Source organism: Rhinoderma darwinii, chromosome 7 (genome assembly GCF_050947455.1).
Source record: "Rhinoderma darwinii isolate aRhiDar2 chromosome 7, aRhiDar2.hap1, whole genome shotgun sequence".
Classification (NCBI taxonomy): Eukaryota; Metazoa; Chordata; class Amphibia; order Anura; family Rhinodermatidae; genus Rhinoderma; species Rhinoderma darwinii.
Window position 1 is genome coordinate 134532529 of NC_134693.1, and position 16491 is coordinate 134549019.

General features: G+C 44.2%; 1 protein-coding gene and 1 non-coding gene across 2 annotated transcripts in view; both read left to right on the top strand.

Moving 5' to 3' along the window:
* Positions 1–14780, top strand: part of QARS1 (glutaminyl-tRNA synthetase 1) — a 49158-nt gene extending 34378 nt beyond the window's left edge. Inside the window, exons 9-24 of the mRNA XM_075831728.1 lie at positions 432–517; positions 1097–1183; positions 1764–1863; positions 3216–3294; positions 4491–4599; positions 4922–5052; positions 6524–6616; positions 7194–7331; positions 7434–7521; positions 7772–7915; positions 7995–8099; positions 8671–8763; positions 11334–11461; positions 12467–12533; positions 12967–13092; positions 14561–14780. Of these exons, the coding sequence (XP_075687843.1) occupies positions 432–517; positions 1097–1183; positions 1764–1863; positions 3216–3294; positions 4491–4599; positions 4922–5052; positions 6524–6616; positions 7194–7331; positions 7434–7521; positions 7772–7915; positions 7995–8099; positions 8671–8763; positions 11334–11461; positions 12467–12533; positions 12967–13092; positions 14561–14611 (1625 nt within the window). The 3' untranslated portion in view covers positions 14612–14780. The remainder of the gene's footprint in view (positions 1–431; positions 518–1096; positions 1184–1763; positions 1864–3215; positions 3295–4490; positions 4600–4921; positions 5053–6523; positions 6617–7193; positions 7332–7433; positions 7522–7771; positions 7916–7994; positions 8100–8670; positions 8764–11333; positions 11462–12466; positions 12534–12966; positions 13093–14560) is intronic.
* LOC142658275 (small nucleolar RNA SNORA14) lies at positions 5355–5484 on the top strand. The gene has a single exon (XR_012850103.1). It is a non-coding gene; the product is annotated as a small nucleolar RNA SNORA14 (small nucleolar RNA).
* Positions 14781–16491: the final 1711 nt, after the last annotated feature.

The following is a 16491-nucleotide window of genomic DNA, read 5'->3' on the forward strand; positions in this document are numbered from 1 at the left end:
GGCAGCTTCTCCACAGTGAGCTGATGATTGGGGACCCAGCTGCTGGAACCTCCGGTGATCAGTTATTCTATAAGGGGGGTCACTCGGCAGCGGACTTTCCTCCTATTATGTCCAAATGCCCTAAATTCTCTCCAAGCTTAGCAGGACGCCCTCTATTATCTGCAGATGTGATATGCATTTTGCACTCCTCTACTACAGGCACTAGAGGGAGCTCTTTGGGATAGGACTTCTATCATGCTAATTTTATGATCTTTTGGAAACCGTACTTTTAGAGCTCCCTCTAGTGGCTATGAAGAATGACCGCAATGTGCACTTATCCCCTGACACGAGGGAGCTCTCCATTCCGTCTACTGTAAACCTCTCTCACAGAGTCTTCCCCCATGAAATATGTGATTATCTGCCGGCTAAGGGTGCGTCTGTCCCCTATTTAGGTGAAAATTACAAGACGGAAGGATATGTTGTAACACCAAAAACTATGGATCTGCTGAAGAAACACCTGGAGATCACTGGGGGGCAGGTAACTAATAATGGACTTTGTTACACATAATAATGGTTCATCTACATGGGCAGAGGAAGACCAATCCTGGGTGGCTGACCAGAGCCCCATTATACAGTAGAAGTGGTGGCTTGGCCAAAAGTGAACGATATGCTCGATACTTCGTGTTGGGATATGGGTTTCACTAGGGACTCTATATACTATTAAGCAAATGATCTCTGGACAGGTTCCTAAAGGCGGACGATGGCTGGTGGAGCTTCAGAATTGTATTTTAATGGTTAACTCCACACCTAACCCAAAATATCCAATGTCTACCATGTTACCGAGGTCCAGGAAGCTGAGACATGGGAGCTGTTTGGTGGAGACCCCAAACTGTAGAGCTCCTTTTAGTTGTCTCTGTGGCCTGAAGGGAACACTATGGTCAATGATGACTAACAAAACGGCGACTCCGCAATGACAGAAAAAAAATAAAAATGTGTGTGTGTATGTATATGTATGTATGTATATGTGTGTGTGTATATATATATATATATATATATATATATATATATATACTTTTTACTCTTTGACCTGATCTGTATCATTCATTATTTTTTATAGGTGAGGACGAGGTTTCCTCCCGAACCAAACGGCATTCTGCACATCGGTCACGCCAAAGCCATTAATTTCAACTTTGGATACGCAAAGGTGAGCTGATGATTCCACTGACCAGTGTCTTCATCTTATACCTGATGACAAACGTGTATGTAGGGTCCAATACTATGTCATCCGGAGCCGATTCAGCTTGGACATACCTATACAGGGTAACACTTAGAATTCCTGTATTACTGAGGCATTAGGGGCTGGAAAAAGAGCATCTCCTCAAAATTGCTGTTCCTTGGTCCTGACATTTGGGACCATGTTGCTTTTCAGCAAAGCCATGAATTTGAAAGTTCCTCTAGACTTGACCGGTCTCCCTCTCTCGCAAGGAGATGCTCATTCTCCCCTTCAGTTCTGTGTAAGGCTACTGCTCCGTATCACAAGATGACAGCTATAGTTGTCCGCTCTACTATGGTGAAGGCCCTGCCTGGCCATTCTTGGCTTTGGCACCTGGAAACGCGAGCAGATGGTGGATGCCAGTGCACAGCGTGGTATTTGCGTAGTCGGCCTGCAGTGCTACAAGTCTATATCTGAGGACAGCATGCTCCACTGTTTTTTTGGGTTCTTTTAACAGCAAATACTCAAGATCTGTTCTGTTACTAATTTCATTTCTTAAATCTGCACACAGGCAAATAATGGCATCTGTTTTCTTCGCTACGATGACACCAACCCAGAAAAAGAGGAGGAGAAATATTTTACAGCCATCAAAGATATGGTGGAATGGCTGGGTATGTCTCAGTCTATAGATGCTGCTTGTGGGTGCAGTACCTTATATCTGCCACTTGGTGGTGCTGCTTCTCAGATTCCTTTAAAGGGGTTGTCCACCTTCTGACAACTTACGACCTATCCACCGGATAGGTCTTTAGTATGTCATCGGTGCGGGTCCAACACCCGGACCGCACACCGATTAAACTGCTCCGGTGGCCTGCGGGCACTGGTTGGTATGGCACATAATTCTATGTACGGAAGCAGTTGGCTCTGTACATACCATAGCGGCCGTGCTGCAAAACTGCAGGTCTTCTCTTATTCACTTGAATAGGAGCAGATCTGCAGCTCGGCTGCTATTCCGTGGCCGGAGCTAACTTCTTCCGGCTTGTACGTCCGGTGCATGGAGGCACCGGACCAGCTGATCTGTGCGGTGCCCGGTGTCAGACCCCCCACAGGTCATGTAGTGATGATACATCCGGTGGATAGGTAATCAGTTGTCAGAAGCTGGAATACCCCTTTAATGATATATCTGCCTGGTTATTCAGCCATGTGGAATCAGGAGATAATTAATGTATAACGAGGTAGATAAACTGTTCAGGAGTCTGGAAAAGCTGGGTTACGTATGTTACTGCTGTATCTGGGGAAAGTTGGGTGATAAATCTCCTCTCCCACCAGGGAGTTGTTAGCAAGTTTTCCCAGTCTCATGAATGGATTATGGGTAGTGGGGGATTTGACTTTGTATAACTAAGCAGACTTGTCATTCAGGATACTGGATAAGTAGGTTAAAGGGGTTGTTCTGGTTGGGTGTTTTTTTTTTATACTAATGACTTTTTCCAGGATAGATCATCAGTGTGTGATAGGTGGGGGGTCCGGCACCTGAACCCTGCACCGATTAGCTACAAGCTACGCAGGGGGTCGGTGCTGGAAGCAAAAGGCTTCAACCACTGTATAGCGGCCATGCTGCAGCTCTGGCTCCTATTCAAGTATATAGGAGCAGAACCCAGTGCGGCCCCCTATAGAGTGATAGTAGGCATCTGCTTCGGGCACAGACCCCTGCATAGCTTCCAGCGTTCAACCTGGACATCCCCTTTAAGGAGCCTTTGGAAGCTGCATGGAGCTCTGGCTTCTGTTGTATTCTAGTATTTCCTTGGTTTTGGATAATTCTGTATAATCCAGCTCATTGAGGGAACACAACTCTTGTGGTGATCCAGATCAGTGTCTTCCAGATGAGATCAGATATTTGAGTGATTTGTCACTGATCCCGTTTGACAGGCGCCAGCAGCCTCGCTGTCCTTCTGTTGTAGCCATCTCCATCTGGATAACGCAGGAAAGGATCTGAATTGTAGGTTTCACTCTTTATTTCCTGTTACAGGATACCAGCCCTACGCTGTGACACACGCCTCCGATAACTTTGACCAGCTGTATGAATGGGCGGTGGAGCTGATTAAAAGGTGAATACTGAGCGCAAGAGAAATGTCCTCTCCTTCACTAGTAAGGATGCAGACAGTGAGCAATAGGGGAGGGGGGGGTAAGCGCATAAAAAAAAAAAAAAAAAGTTTGAGTAAAGCCTTAAAGAGGACCTGTCAATAGCTCATACAAAGTGAATTATTAGACTCATGTAATTGCCGCTGTATCTGTGAGTCCAGCGGTGCTTTTCTTCCTTCTGCGTCCCCCCCGTTGCTGAGATTGCCCCCTCTTTATTAAACAATATGTAAATAAACCGCGGGCTAGCCTAGTGGGTTTGGCCGCCAGCGATTCTCAATGGGCGGAGCTAGCAGAGAGCCTCTGATGCTGACCTATCAGTGTGAGGTTTTCTCCAAGGCCAGCGTCATCGTGTGAGTCTTGCGCAATGACGCTGGCCTAGGAGTGTATGGAGGAAACTGCCTCATGCTGATAGGTCAGCATCAGAGGCTCTCTGCTAGCTCCGCCCATTGAGAATCGCTGGCGGCCAAACCCACTAGGCTAGCCCGCGGTTTATTTACATATTGTTTAATAAAGAGGGGGCAATATCTCAGTAATGGGGGGGACGCAGAAGGAAGAAAAACACAGCTGGACTCACAGATACAGCGGCAATTACACGAGTCTAATAATTCACTTTGTAGGAGCTATTGACCGGTCCTCTTTAACGAAAGCCTTCAAAAAATGGTTAGTGCGGGGACTGGGGGATGGGGCATGACACAGGAATAAAAAAACAAAGCGATCCTTTTGTCATGCTCCGCCCCCTCAAATCTTGCGCTAGGCATAACACTATTAGTTTTGCTCTGTGTTCCTTTAAGTCTATGGCCAGCTGATTTCTGCCATCCATTATCCACTCATATTATATTGAATTAGTGGAGACTGTTTAACAAGCTTTCTTTTTCTTGAAGGGACAAGAAACATAAAAACCATATTGTCTTTTTACTGTACAGTTCAATGTAATCTAGTGTTTTCTGTTATCAGCCATTTCAGGCTGGGGCAAGGCGAGCTATAGTGCTCCTGTCCATTACGGAAACATCCCTGCCCCCCGTGATCACCGCTTTGTCACATAGGTCGTTGTCCGCGTTCTTGCCCCATAGGAAAACATTAAAGTCCCGTTCGAGTCAAATAGTCGGTGACTCTGTCGCCATGGAGCCCTAGTCTAGCCTAATGGTTCCTGTCTATTTTCCAGGGGCCACGCCTATGCCTGCCACCAAAAAGTGGATGAAATTAAAGGGCACAATCCACCTCCATCACCATGGAGAGATCGACCAGTTGAGGAATCTCTGCTGCTCTTTGAGGTAAGTCTTAAATCCTTCTTAAAGTAGTCGTCCCATCAGGACAGAACTGTTCCATGTACCCTTTTAGGGTAATTGGATGCCATAGAAGGGAGCCCCCTGCTCGGTACCTTCCCCTATGAGCCGGAGCAGTAAGCCATTAAGAAGCTGCAGATTTGGGCTGTCTATCTGAATGTCCGCCATGTAATAGTCCATTTCCCCTGCAGCAGAAATGCAGAGCTGAATGAATCTCGTTTGCCTCAGGTGGCTCTCGAGTAAGGATTTCTTGTATATTTAGTCACCGGTTATTTTTTTGCAGACAGTTTTGTATATTTTGTGATTCCAGGGAATGAAAAAGGGAAAATTTGCTGAAGGGGAAGTCACAATCCGGATGAAGTTGGTGATGGAGGACGGGAAGATGGATCCAGTTGCGTATCGGATAAAGTACACCCCTCACCACTGCACAGGAGACAAATGGTATGTCCTAAAGTTGCACAGGCCATAAGCTTGTTCATGGGACCATCACATCCGTCAGACTGTACAAATGAAAGGGGGGGGGGGTTCCACTTTATTGCAGTTGACAGTAAAAGAGAGCCTCTCCCCGAGATACTATACAGGTACGGAGCAGTGTCATGTCTGCATCAGCCCTATACGGGTAGGATATATCCCAAGAACCCCCATCATTTACTGGTCTATATGTTCTAGTATTCGCTCTATTTGCCGAGCGCAGATGGTGGGTGTTAAAGTGCAGCTTTGGCGCAGGTGGAGTCAGAATTTTTCTGCATCTCTGAAACCCCCTGGTGTCTTTTGTAGACTGCAGGACAAGAAGAAATGCTACAGAAAACATGAGATTTCCAAAAAGCAGAGACTTTGCTGCTGTTCTGCTTTATTTCACCTCTCGTACATTGTATTAGGCCATAAAATATCTGATATGTGGCTATCGCTTCTTATGCCGGCTTTAGATATTAGATTTGTCAGTGGATCCTGAGAGGGAAACTACAATCAGACAGGTTTGATTTCAACTTGTTCCCACTGTTTTCTCTGGATAAGCGTCTACAGAGGTCTCTGACAGCCGCTTATCTCTCACTTACGTTAATGCCTTTGGTCAGACATTCATTCTCCAATTTAAGACAGTCCTAATAGATATGTTAGTCTAAGCATCAACCATTACCTGACCCCGTGGACCCGTTAACTAACATAGCGGTAGTGCAGTTCAACGTTTGGACCCCGGCTGTTTAACCCTTTGATCGCCGTGGTCGGTGACCGCGGCATGATCAAAGGGAACTCCCCTCTTTGATCTCATCGTCGGAAACCCGGTGACGTGATCACAGACCGGGGAATCCCTCTGCAGTCCGCCCTGGGGACCTACAAAGGGCTGTCCAGTTTGCTCGCTGTTCGGGCACAATATGTGCTGCCCCATCAGAAGCCTGAGTCAAAGTGACACAGTATGAAGTAGTGGCATACAGGAGTATGCTAATACATTACAAGTAAAAAATAAAGTTATCCCATAAGATTGAATAAAATAAACAAGTCATTATATTGTATAAAATATATTTTATTACCCCTATGTTACATAAAAACAAAAAACCTACACATATTCGCTATCTACACGAACGTAATAACCTGAAGAATTAATTTAACAGGTTATTTAGCGTCAAACGTGAACGGAATAAAAAAGAAAAACTATGCCGAGAATCGCTCTTTCATATAATCACGCCGTAAACAATTTTTTTTCTTTTCTACCCCCATACTGCGGGATAAAAAAATCCTATTTCTCCCGCATAAAAGAGAGCCTCATACAGCCACGTCATGGAAAAAATAAAAAAAAGTTATGGCTGCTGAAAGGCAGAAACTGAAAAATGTAGCTGGTCATTAAGGCCTTTTCAGGCCCGGTCATCATGGGGTTAATGGATTAATATTTTGTCATGTTTTTGTTTCCCTTTTGCAGGTGTATTTATCCCACATATGACTATACCCACTGCCTGTGTGATTCCATAGAACATATCACACATTCTCTCTGCACCAAAGAGTTCCAGGCCAGGTAAGAGTATACGGGATATGACTGCTGGCCATATATATATAGAATTCCTAAAACCTCTCATGATTGACTGTCCGCATCACTGAAACCCCCCGGCTGTCTCTAATCCATAGATCTCGGGACAAGAAGTGATGCTAAAGCCAAGTAGTGAGGGCTCCAAATGGCAGGGACTGTGTGTTTCCGCCACATTTCACTCCTCGCACATATATGTACTTGATGGTTCTTGTGCTGCTGATGTTACTGACATTGCGCGTCACCAGAAAGGTCAGGTAGAGGCTGGCAAAGCACTGCATCTATGTTCGTGTAATGTACATTAGTGCAGATTATGTGGTCAAAGTAAAATATACATTTTATTTAACTCCTGGCATGCATTGTACTCACTAATATATATTTTCTTTGTAAAAATTGTCCAGGAACTCTCAATTTCAGGGATGGTGGCTACAGACCAGATGTGTTTCTCATTGTTTGTACACAGGATCTAGGGACTATATTGCTATAGATAATATTTTATATAGTGTAAGGGTCACATAAATGATTCTCCTCACGGCCCCTGAGTGACTTTTTTTTGCATCCCCCACAGGCGGTCATCATACTTCTGGCTGTGTAACGCGCTGGATGTTTACTGCCCTGTGCAGTGGGAATACGGACGCCTGAACTTGCACTATACAGTGGTGTCGAAGAGGAAGATTATTAAACTGGTGGAAACCGGAGCGGTCAGGTCAGTGAGAATTTTGACAGTTGTTTTTTTGGGTTTTTTTTTGTCGGTCCCCCCCCTCTGTCACTTCTCCTGTCAGGATCTTAAATCCATCTCTTATTGTAGGGATTGGGATGATCCTCGTCTCTTCACACTGACCGCTCTGAGGCGGAGAGGATTCCCACCCGAAGCAATTAACAACTTCTGTACGAGGGTACGGACTGATTCACTTTTTCTTACATTGTGATGGATTTTCGTGGCTGGTTCTGTAACAAAACATGGAATTCAAAGTTTGCTTTAAGCTTATACAGACTTGCTGTTAAAATATCTTATTCCTAGTAGATTTACAGGTCCGTAGGTCGCTACATCTACAGTGCAGCCTTACCAATAACCCAGATATTAACAGAGTCTAGTCCTGGATCCTGCAGCTTCATATTGTCAGTATCTTGCTCTTCTACATACAGGTTGGGGTAACAGTTGCTCAGACAACGATGGAGCCTCACTTACTAGAGTCCTGTGTCCGAGAGGTCCTGAATGATACAGCCCCCCGAATTATGGCTGTGCTGGAACCCCTGAAAATTACAATCACTAACTTCCCCGGAGATCAGGTGAGTTGTCGTCGTCCTTCTGAGCTCTTCAGATTTTGGTTGGTCTTCCTGTAATCTGACCTCTGATGTCTCCTGACAGGCGATTGATGTAAAAGTTCCAAACTTCCCAGCAGACGAGTCTAAAGGTTACCACACCGTGCCCTTCTCCTCCACCGTCTACATCGAGCAGACAGATTTCAGAGAGGTCAGTGATTGCGCCTGATCTTGGTCTATGGCCAGACTTTTGCAGTTTAAAAATCTAAAATGTCCATGATTGGCTAAAATCAGAGTGGGTTCTGATCCCTGACTCCCACCAGTCCCCAAAACAAAGTGGCTGCGGGCCCTTCAGCATTCTTTCTGCACCACGTTGCTCCCGACTAGTCACTGCAGGGAACTTGTAGGACGGCCTTTATCAAGTGAATGGGGCTGTGTTGCGTTACTGGCACAATGGTGGGTCAGGAGGGGTACTGTAGATTGGGGGGGGGTTAAGAAAAAAACCTGTCCTTCTTCTTTTTTTTTTAATTTTCCCTAGAACTGCAGCCCATTTGTTCTTATCAGGGAGGGGTCGCTGCGATCAGACCCCCATCGCGAGTTATAACTTAAGTCGGGAAAAACTCTTTAAAGCTTCACATGAGTTGGTGAATCCCAGAACACTAGTCTTATGATCCTGTCTCTACCCTGTGAAAGTTGCTGTAGCACCGGAAAGAAATGACCGAAGATCCGTAAAACGTCCATCAAAGAAGAGATTTGTATTTAACGATTTTTTTTTTTTATAGGTGATGGAGAAAGGATATAAGCGGCTGACTCCTGACCAGCCGGTGGGCCTTAGACACGCCGGGTATGTCATCTCTGTACAGAACATAATAAAGGTGAGTATTTAATCTCACTTATCATTTGCATTGCATTTGTCCAGTTCAGCAGTTTATCGGTGGACAGAACTCGCACCAACATAAGGACATCTGCGTTCAGTTCAGCACGTACGTTCCTATGACGAAAAATCCTACAAGGGAATAATACAATAACTGGTTCCCGACCGCTGGCTGTATTTTTACGGCCAGCGGTCAGGGTCCTTAAAGCCCGAGCCATAGACTTTTTACGGCTCGGGTTTTAACTTGCTGACCACGCGATCGGGCAGCTGAATGTCGGGTCTCCGGCTGTCAGTGACTGCCGGGGACCCTGAGGAGAAGACAGAAGCAGCTTTTGCTGCTTCTGTCTTCTCCGATGACTTGTAGACAGCGCTGAATGCGCGCTGTGTATAGGAATAGAGACAGCGGCAGCAGCGCTGACTCTATTCCTCCCGGTGATCATGTGACTGGTCACATGATCGCCGGGTGCTGTTAGTGACAGACTGCTGCTGGGTCTAACTAGACCCAGCACAGCCCTATTAGTGACAATCGTCACTATGAGAGGGCTGATTTCCCCTGTAACTGGGGCTGCTGTGCGGCTCCAGTTACAGTGGAAAAACATGGTGTAAAAGAGAGAGAAAAATATATAAAGTTCCCCAAAGGTCTTCTTTGACCTTTGAGGGACAGACCATAGTAATAAAAAAATAGTAAAGTGCAAAAAAAAATTAAATAATAAATGCACATAAAATACCCACCCCAAAAAAAACTTTCCACCTCGCCAATCATTGTTGTAACGCTAGCGCTGACCCAATTACCCTAATATAGACATGTAATATATTACAATTTACGGTAGACAATGACCATCACAAATAAAAGGTCTATTTTAGGGTAAAACTATGTTACCAAAAAAATATAGCTGAAACGTAAAAAAGCTTATTTTTTTACTATTATTTTCAAACTTTATGAATAACAATTCTAAAATGGCAAAAAAGGTGTGTAGAAAAACGATACAAAAAGAAACCTGCGTGGTCTACGGAAAAAACGTCTCAAAAATCACGTAGTTAGCAGAACAAATAAAAAAGTTAAATGGCTATAACTAACACGTGCTAAAAAGGGCTAAACGGTGTCTGGTCCTGAAGGCGCAAAATAGCCCGGTCCTGAACTGGTTAATCATGGTGTATGGGTGTTTGGCAGCTCCTTAAAGAGTCTGTCACCACATTATAAGTGGCCTATATTGTACATGGTGTGATCGGCGCTGTAATGGAGATTTCAGCAGTGTTTTTTATTTAGAAAAACGATCATTTATGACGGAGTTATGACCTATTTTAGATTTATGGTAATGAGTTTCTCAATGGACAACTGGGCGTGTTTTTACTTTTTGACCAACTGGGTGTTGTACAGAGGAGTGTATGAGGCTGACCAATCAGTGACCAATCAGCGTCATGCACTTCTCCCCATTCATTTACACTGCACATAGTGTTCTTACAAGATCACTATGTGCAGCCACATACACACATTAATGTTACTCAAGTGTCCTGACAGTGAATAGACATCACTACCAGCCAGGACGTGATGTCTATTCAGAATCCTGACACTTCGCTAACATTTGTGTGAGATTAACAGCAAGGCAAGCGTAATCTTGTTTTAAATGAGTTTACAGCATAATCTCGTGAGATTACGCTTGCCTTGCTGTAAATCTCACACAAACGTTTCCCTAGTGTCAGGATTCGGAATAGACATCCCGTCCTGGCTGGAAGTGATGCCTATTGTCAGGACTCTTGAGTAATGTTAATATGTGTTTATGTGGCTGCACATAGTGATCTTGTAAGATCACTATGTGCTGTGTAAATGAATGGAGAGAAGTGTATGACGCTGATTGGTCGCTGATTGGTCAGCGTCATACACTTCTCTCCACAACGCCCACTTGGTCAAAAAGTAAAACACGCCCAGTTGTCCATTTAAAATAGTAATTAACATAAAGCTAAAATAGGTCATCTACATTACAGCGCCGATCACATCATGTACAAGATAGGCCACTTATAATATGGTGATAGAGCCTCTTTAATGTTCATGGGGCTCCCGCAATGTGCTTCCAGCCTGGTATAGAGCCATTTTACCGTAGATCCAGCCCTTCCTGGTTCTCTGGGAGTGAATCTGGATTACAACATCCCTTAGGTCTAGTTTTAGCAGACACGGAACCAGCAGTTTTTTGGATAATCAGATGCCTGTTTAAGAGTTTTACAGTCCTGAGACTTTGCATCACTGAAACCCCCCGACCGTTTGTGTTGATGACAGCCGGGACAAGAAGAGATGCTATAGTAATACAGTGAGATTTCCAAAGTGGAGAGACCAGCGTGTCCTCTACTATTTCACCTCTCACACAGATAGAAATAAGTGCAAAGTCTTAAAGGGATGTTCTATTAGTCCCAGCGTGGCATTTGGAAGACCTCCGGAGACCCCTACCTTCTAGTTATCTGTGGGGTTCCCAGTTTAGTCTATCACTAATGCAATCTTTTGACCTATAAGATGTTCAAAACTCAATGGTCACTTTAAGGTTACATGTAATTTTTAATATTTTTTTTCTTTTCTGATAGGATAGAAATGGCAAAGTGGTAGAGCTGGAGGTCGCCTGCACAAAATCTGACGTGGCCGAGAAGCCCAAAGCTTTTATCCATTGGGTGTCCAACCCACTGATGTGTGAAGTGCGTCTCTATGACCGACTGTAAGCAGCCCCCAACCTTTTCATTGTGTAGATAGACAATAGCCAGTGGCGGTTCTGAAGTTTTCGCTCATTATTATGCATTGCTAAAATCCCCCGGCAGATTGATTGGTTTGTGCTGGGACAAAAAGTGATGCTAGATTATAGATTACTGAGAACTCCAAAGTAGGGGGATATTGTGTGTCCCTGCTATTTCACCTCTCGTACATGACCAAGCCACACATACATGCGGAGGTTACAGGGCTACATAGAAAGGTCACCATACGCTATAACCTGGATCACATGATGTACGTTGTACCGTCGCCACTCAACTTTGTTGCCTGCCACATCTGTGTCACTTGGCCGGTTGCTGTGGTCATTTTAAAACCTGAGCGAGAAAGTTGTCTCTACTTTGGATGATTATAGAACAGAGCTCATGCGCTCCAATAGTGTCAGAACACGAAGCCGCAACTCTGCTGCATCTGGAACAGACGAGCAACATTGTTAAAATTTGCTGGAAAACCCATACAAACCTAATAATTCTCACAGCTGAGGTTTTGCTACAATTATAGCCTCCAGGCGGAAACATTTCACCTGCATCAATACATTGTAGAAAACTATCAAGAGAGATTTGTGTTGCATTTGCATGTCTACATTGGATCCAATAGTAGAAAACTAAGCTGTGAGAAGTATAAGGCGATGTTCACACGACTTGGAATTGGCTGAGAATCCGGTGCAGAAATCAGACTGACCCTCTGATTTCTGACACGGTTTTCCAGCGGATTCTGACATGGAAAACCGGTTGGAATCAGCATGAAAATTCCGCCGAGTGAAGAAGGTCTCGGGTCAGGACTGGTTTCAGCCTTTGGAGGTTTCCATCAGTGATCGCAAATAGATCTTGGAAATGGTGATGAATTGACCAAGTATATTACAAAGCTGCAGAACAATGAAAAGACTATTTACATAAAACGAAAAAAAAAACTACTTAATACAGAAGAACAATTGAGGACTAACCTTGTATTGTTTCAGATTCCTGCACAAGTGTCCAGAAGACCCTTCTGAAGTTCCAGGTGGATTCTTAAGTGACATAAACCCTGTAAGTTCCCGGAGAGGTGAAAGATATAAAAACTGTAATACATTAGAGCAAAAATTAGATACAAATTAGCCTTAAAGGAGCAGTACACCAAATTATTTATAATAACGCAGCAGTGTTATAAGAAGAGTGGCTGACCTGTAGATCTTGCTGTATTTGGAGGTTCTCCATGTGTGAAATAAACTAGTGATCATGGGGGCAGGAAGTTTTCCGGTCTACATGTCATTAATCCTATTGAAGAACACCACAGTCAGCTTCTCCCCAGCATGAAATGGCTGATAACAGGGAGCAGTAGCTTGGTGTGGTGGCCTCACAACATTGGGCCTGGGCACAATATGTGGCCCTTTACATCTCACCGATCACCGCTTTGATCCCACTAGTGGAGAGTCTTATTGCAGTGATCTGATCGTTATTCTCGTACTATATTGAATTACAGGACTCCCTGACAGTCATCACCGATGCCCTGGTGGATCAGTCTGTAAAGAACTGCAAGGCCCTGGATAAGTTCCAATTTGAAAGAATGGGATATTTCTCTGTGGATCCAGACACCACTCAAGACAAGGTTAGTCTGCCTTTATCTCAAAGTTTTCGTCGCAGAACATCCAAGCATTACTAAAACCCCCCAGCACAGTGATGGTATGTGCCGGGACAAGAAGTGATGCAAGAATATAGACCAGTGAGATCTCCAAAGTGGGGGGGCGATACTGTGTCTCCCTGCTATTTCACCTCTCACACAAACTGAGAATTTACAAAAGAATATTTAAAATGGTATTTTAGTGTACAGGAAAAAAAAAAGTGAAAAACCGTTAATATGCTGAAAAAAAGTTACTGGAATGAGGCTGCACTACTGAGATTTTAAAGGGAATGTGTTGCCAGAAAAACATGATTTTTTTTTTAAATTAAACATTTAGTGTGTAGGTGATTAAACATTGTTCACATTTTTTTTATTTTTTTCACGAGTCAGGAAATATTATAAATTAGATTCTAATTTATAATATTTCCCATTGCTGGTCACTAGATGGAGCTATTCCCAAAATTGCAGCATTGCAAAATTGGGTAAAAAGCCCTCGCTCTAGTGAGCTCTCAGCATCCCCCCCTCCTTTATCCTGGCTAGTGCCGGGATAAACGAGGGGTTTGAACGGTCTAACCTCCTACACTGTGTGTCACCATTTTTTGAGCTAACACACAGTGTAGTAGGTTTACATACAGTAGTAAACGTACACAAACACGAACATACATTGAAATCTCTTACCTGCTCCTGCCGCCGCGGCTCCCTCCGGCCCGTCCGCTCCGTCTGCTGCCGCTGGTCCAAGTGCACAAGTCCGGAAGCCGCGACCGGAAGTAGTAATCTTACTGTCCGGCCGCGACTTCCGGTCCACAGGAAAATGGCGCCGGACGGCGCCAATTTCAAATTGGACTGTGTGGGAGCGGCGCATGCGCAGTTCCCACACAGACGGCGTACACAGAAGTGGATGGGACGGGAGCCGTTCGCAGTCCCTATGGGACTGTGGCTGCCGTATTCCATGTCTGTATGTGTCGTTAATCGACACATACAGAAATGGAACAAAAAATGGCAGCCCCCATAGGGAAGAAAAAGTAAAACACAAACACACAAATAAATATAAACGTTTTTAATAAAGCACTAACATCTTTAACATATGAAAAAAAAATTTGTGATGACACTGTTCCTTTAAGGACCTTTTCACCTTGATCAAGTGCAGTGATGGTATAAAGTCCTTGTCGGGCTTCATATCACCAAATTCTATCTATCTATCTATCCTATCTATCAATCTATCTAGGAATTGATTTGATCAGAATCTCTCAGTAGTGCAGCCTCAGGCTTTGCTCATTTCTCTGCATAGAAGATATTAAAACTGGCCTAATTTTTCTTGCAAATTCATCTCAGGAGCTACAAAATCTCACTCATCTATTCTGATGATTAGACGAGGAGTGTCGGTGAATGCTTACAATGTCTGTTCCTGGTCCAGTTTGATCCATTATAACGTGTTCTGGTTCCTCTTGTCTTTCAGATTGTATTTAATAGGACAGTCACACTGAAGGAAGATCCTGGGAAGGTGTGAGGTGATGCCATCATCCCGGCTATAAAACCAGATACACAAGAAACGCTCTGCACAGCAACCCAGAACAACCGCTTGCCTTAACTGGGAGGGGGAGGAGGCATTACCCAAAGTCCAATTGGTTTTTATTACTGTTTGCAATTGGAAAAGTAATAAACATGCACTTATTTAATTCAGTCTCTTATTTGTTTCTCGTTGGTCAATATGGTGCTGCTCACTTTTCTGCCTGTAGGAGGAGCCATACACACAGCCATCTGCTATGAATATTCCTGCCCCTGAATACTTACCATTGTAACGCAGCATCGGGTGCTTCTTCCATGGCCTGACAAAAACAAAATAATTCCTGGATGTAAACACAAGTCCAAATTGTCAGCACTGGAATGACGGTCGTCCTGTCAGACTGATCCGTGCTATAAGGGAATCCCTAACATCCTATACAATCATTATACAATTGTTAACCCCTTAGTGACCAGCCTATTTTAGACCTTCATGACCAAGCCATTCTCTAAGTTTTTCCATCGTCTCATTGGAAGAGCTATAACTTTTTTTATTTTTGCGTCGACAGCTGTATAAGGTCTTGTTTTTTGCGGGACAAGTTGTAATTTTTAATAGCACCATTTTGGGGTACATAGAATTTATTGATGAACTTTTATTAACTATTGTTTGGGGGGGGGGGAATAGAAAAAAACCCTGCAATTTCGCCAGTTTTTTGCATCCTAAATTTATGCCGTTTACCGTGTGGTATAAATAACACAGTAACTTTATTCAGCGGGTTGTTACGATTACATTGATACCTGGATTCTGTGATAGCTGGATTCCCATTTCAGTCCAAATAAGCTATAAAGTAATGACCAACAAGAACATTAAGGCCCCATGCACACGAACGTGTTTTTGCGTCCGCAATTCCCCCGCAAATCCACGGGAGAATTGCGGACCCATTCATTTCTATGGGCCCATACACACTATCCGTGTTTTCACGGGTCTCCGCATGTCTGCAAATCCGTGCCGCAGAAACTCAGGACGTCTTATTACGGCCCGCAAATTCGATGCGGACACGCCCATAGAAGTCAATGGGCCCGTGGAAAATGCGGGTACACCTCCGTGTGTCAACCGCGTCATCCTGTTTTACCTAGGCTTTTTTTTTTTTTCATCCGCATTTTGCGGATTACATACGGATGAACTGCGGAGGACATTTCACGGAACACGGTCCTGGAATTTGCGGACCAGAAAAACACTAGTCGTGTGCAGTGTTATAAGAAGAGTGGCTGACCTGTAGATCTTACTGTATTTGGAGGTTCTCCATACTGGGTATGCCTGTCAAGTCTGTCCTGTTACTACTGCATATTGTGTGAGATCTGAACTGCACCAGGAGGATGTGGGCAATGCTCTAGTGCAGTCAAACACCAGAATATTCTTAGGGGTACGTTCACATGTACTGGATTTTGGCAGCAGGTTACATCGATTTCAATGAGGAAAAGTGAGACGTTAAATAACCACAATGAGGTTTCCCATAGGAGCAGCCGCAGGATCGATTCTTTAAACGAGCTATAAATTAGACAGTTGTTACCTGTGGAAAGAGACAGTGGTTTCAAAATATGTATAAAGCTGGTCATACATATACATCATTCATTGTGTGAACAGTGGGGGGGTCCAATCAGCGAGACTAAGGATCCCAAATGAGTGGCGATCAACAAGACCGCTCGTTGATGGGCGCTCGTTTGCTCCTGTCAGAGTGCTATGATCGTCCCCATACGTTTCCATTGACTCGGCAGCACATCTCCCTGTTTACACAGATGTGCTGGCGACCGTCTTAACGAGCAGATCGGCCGATGAACGAGCGCTTGCCTGGTCATTGGTGTGGGTAATCGGGCCTTAATACCAAT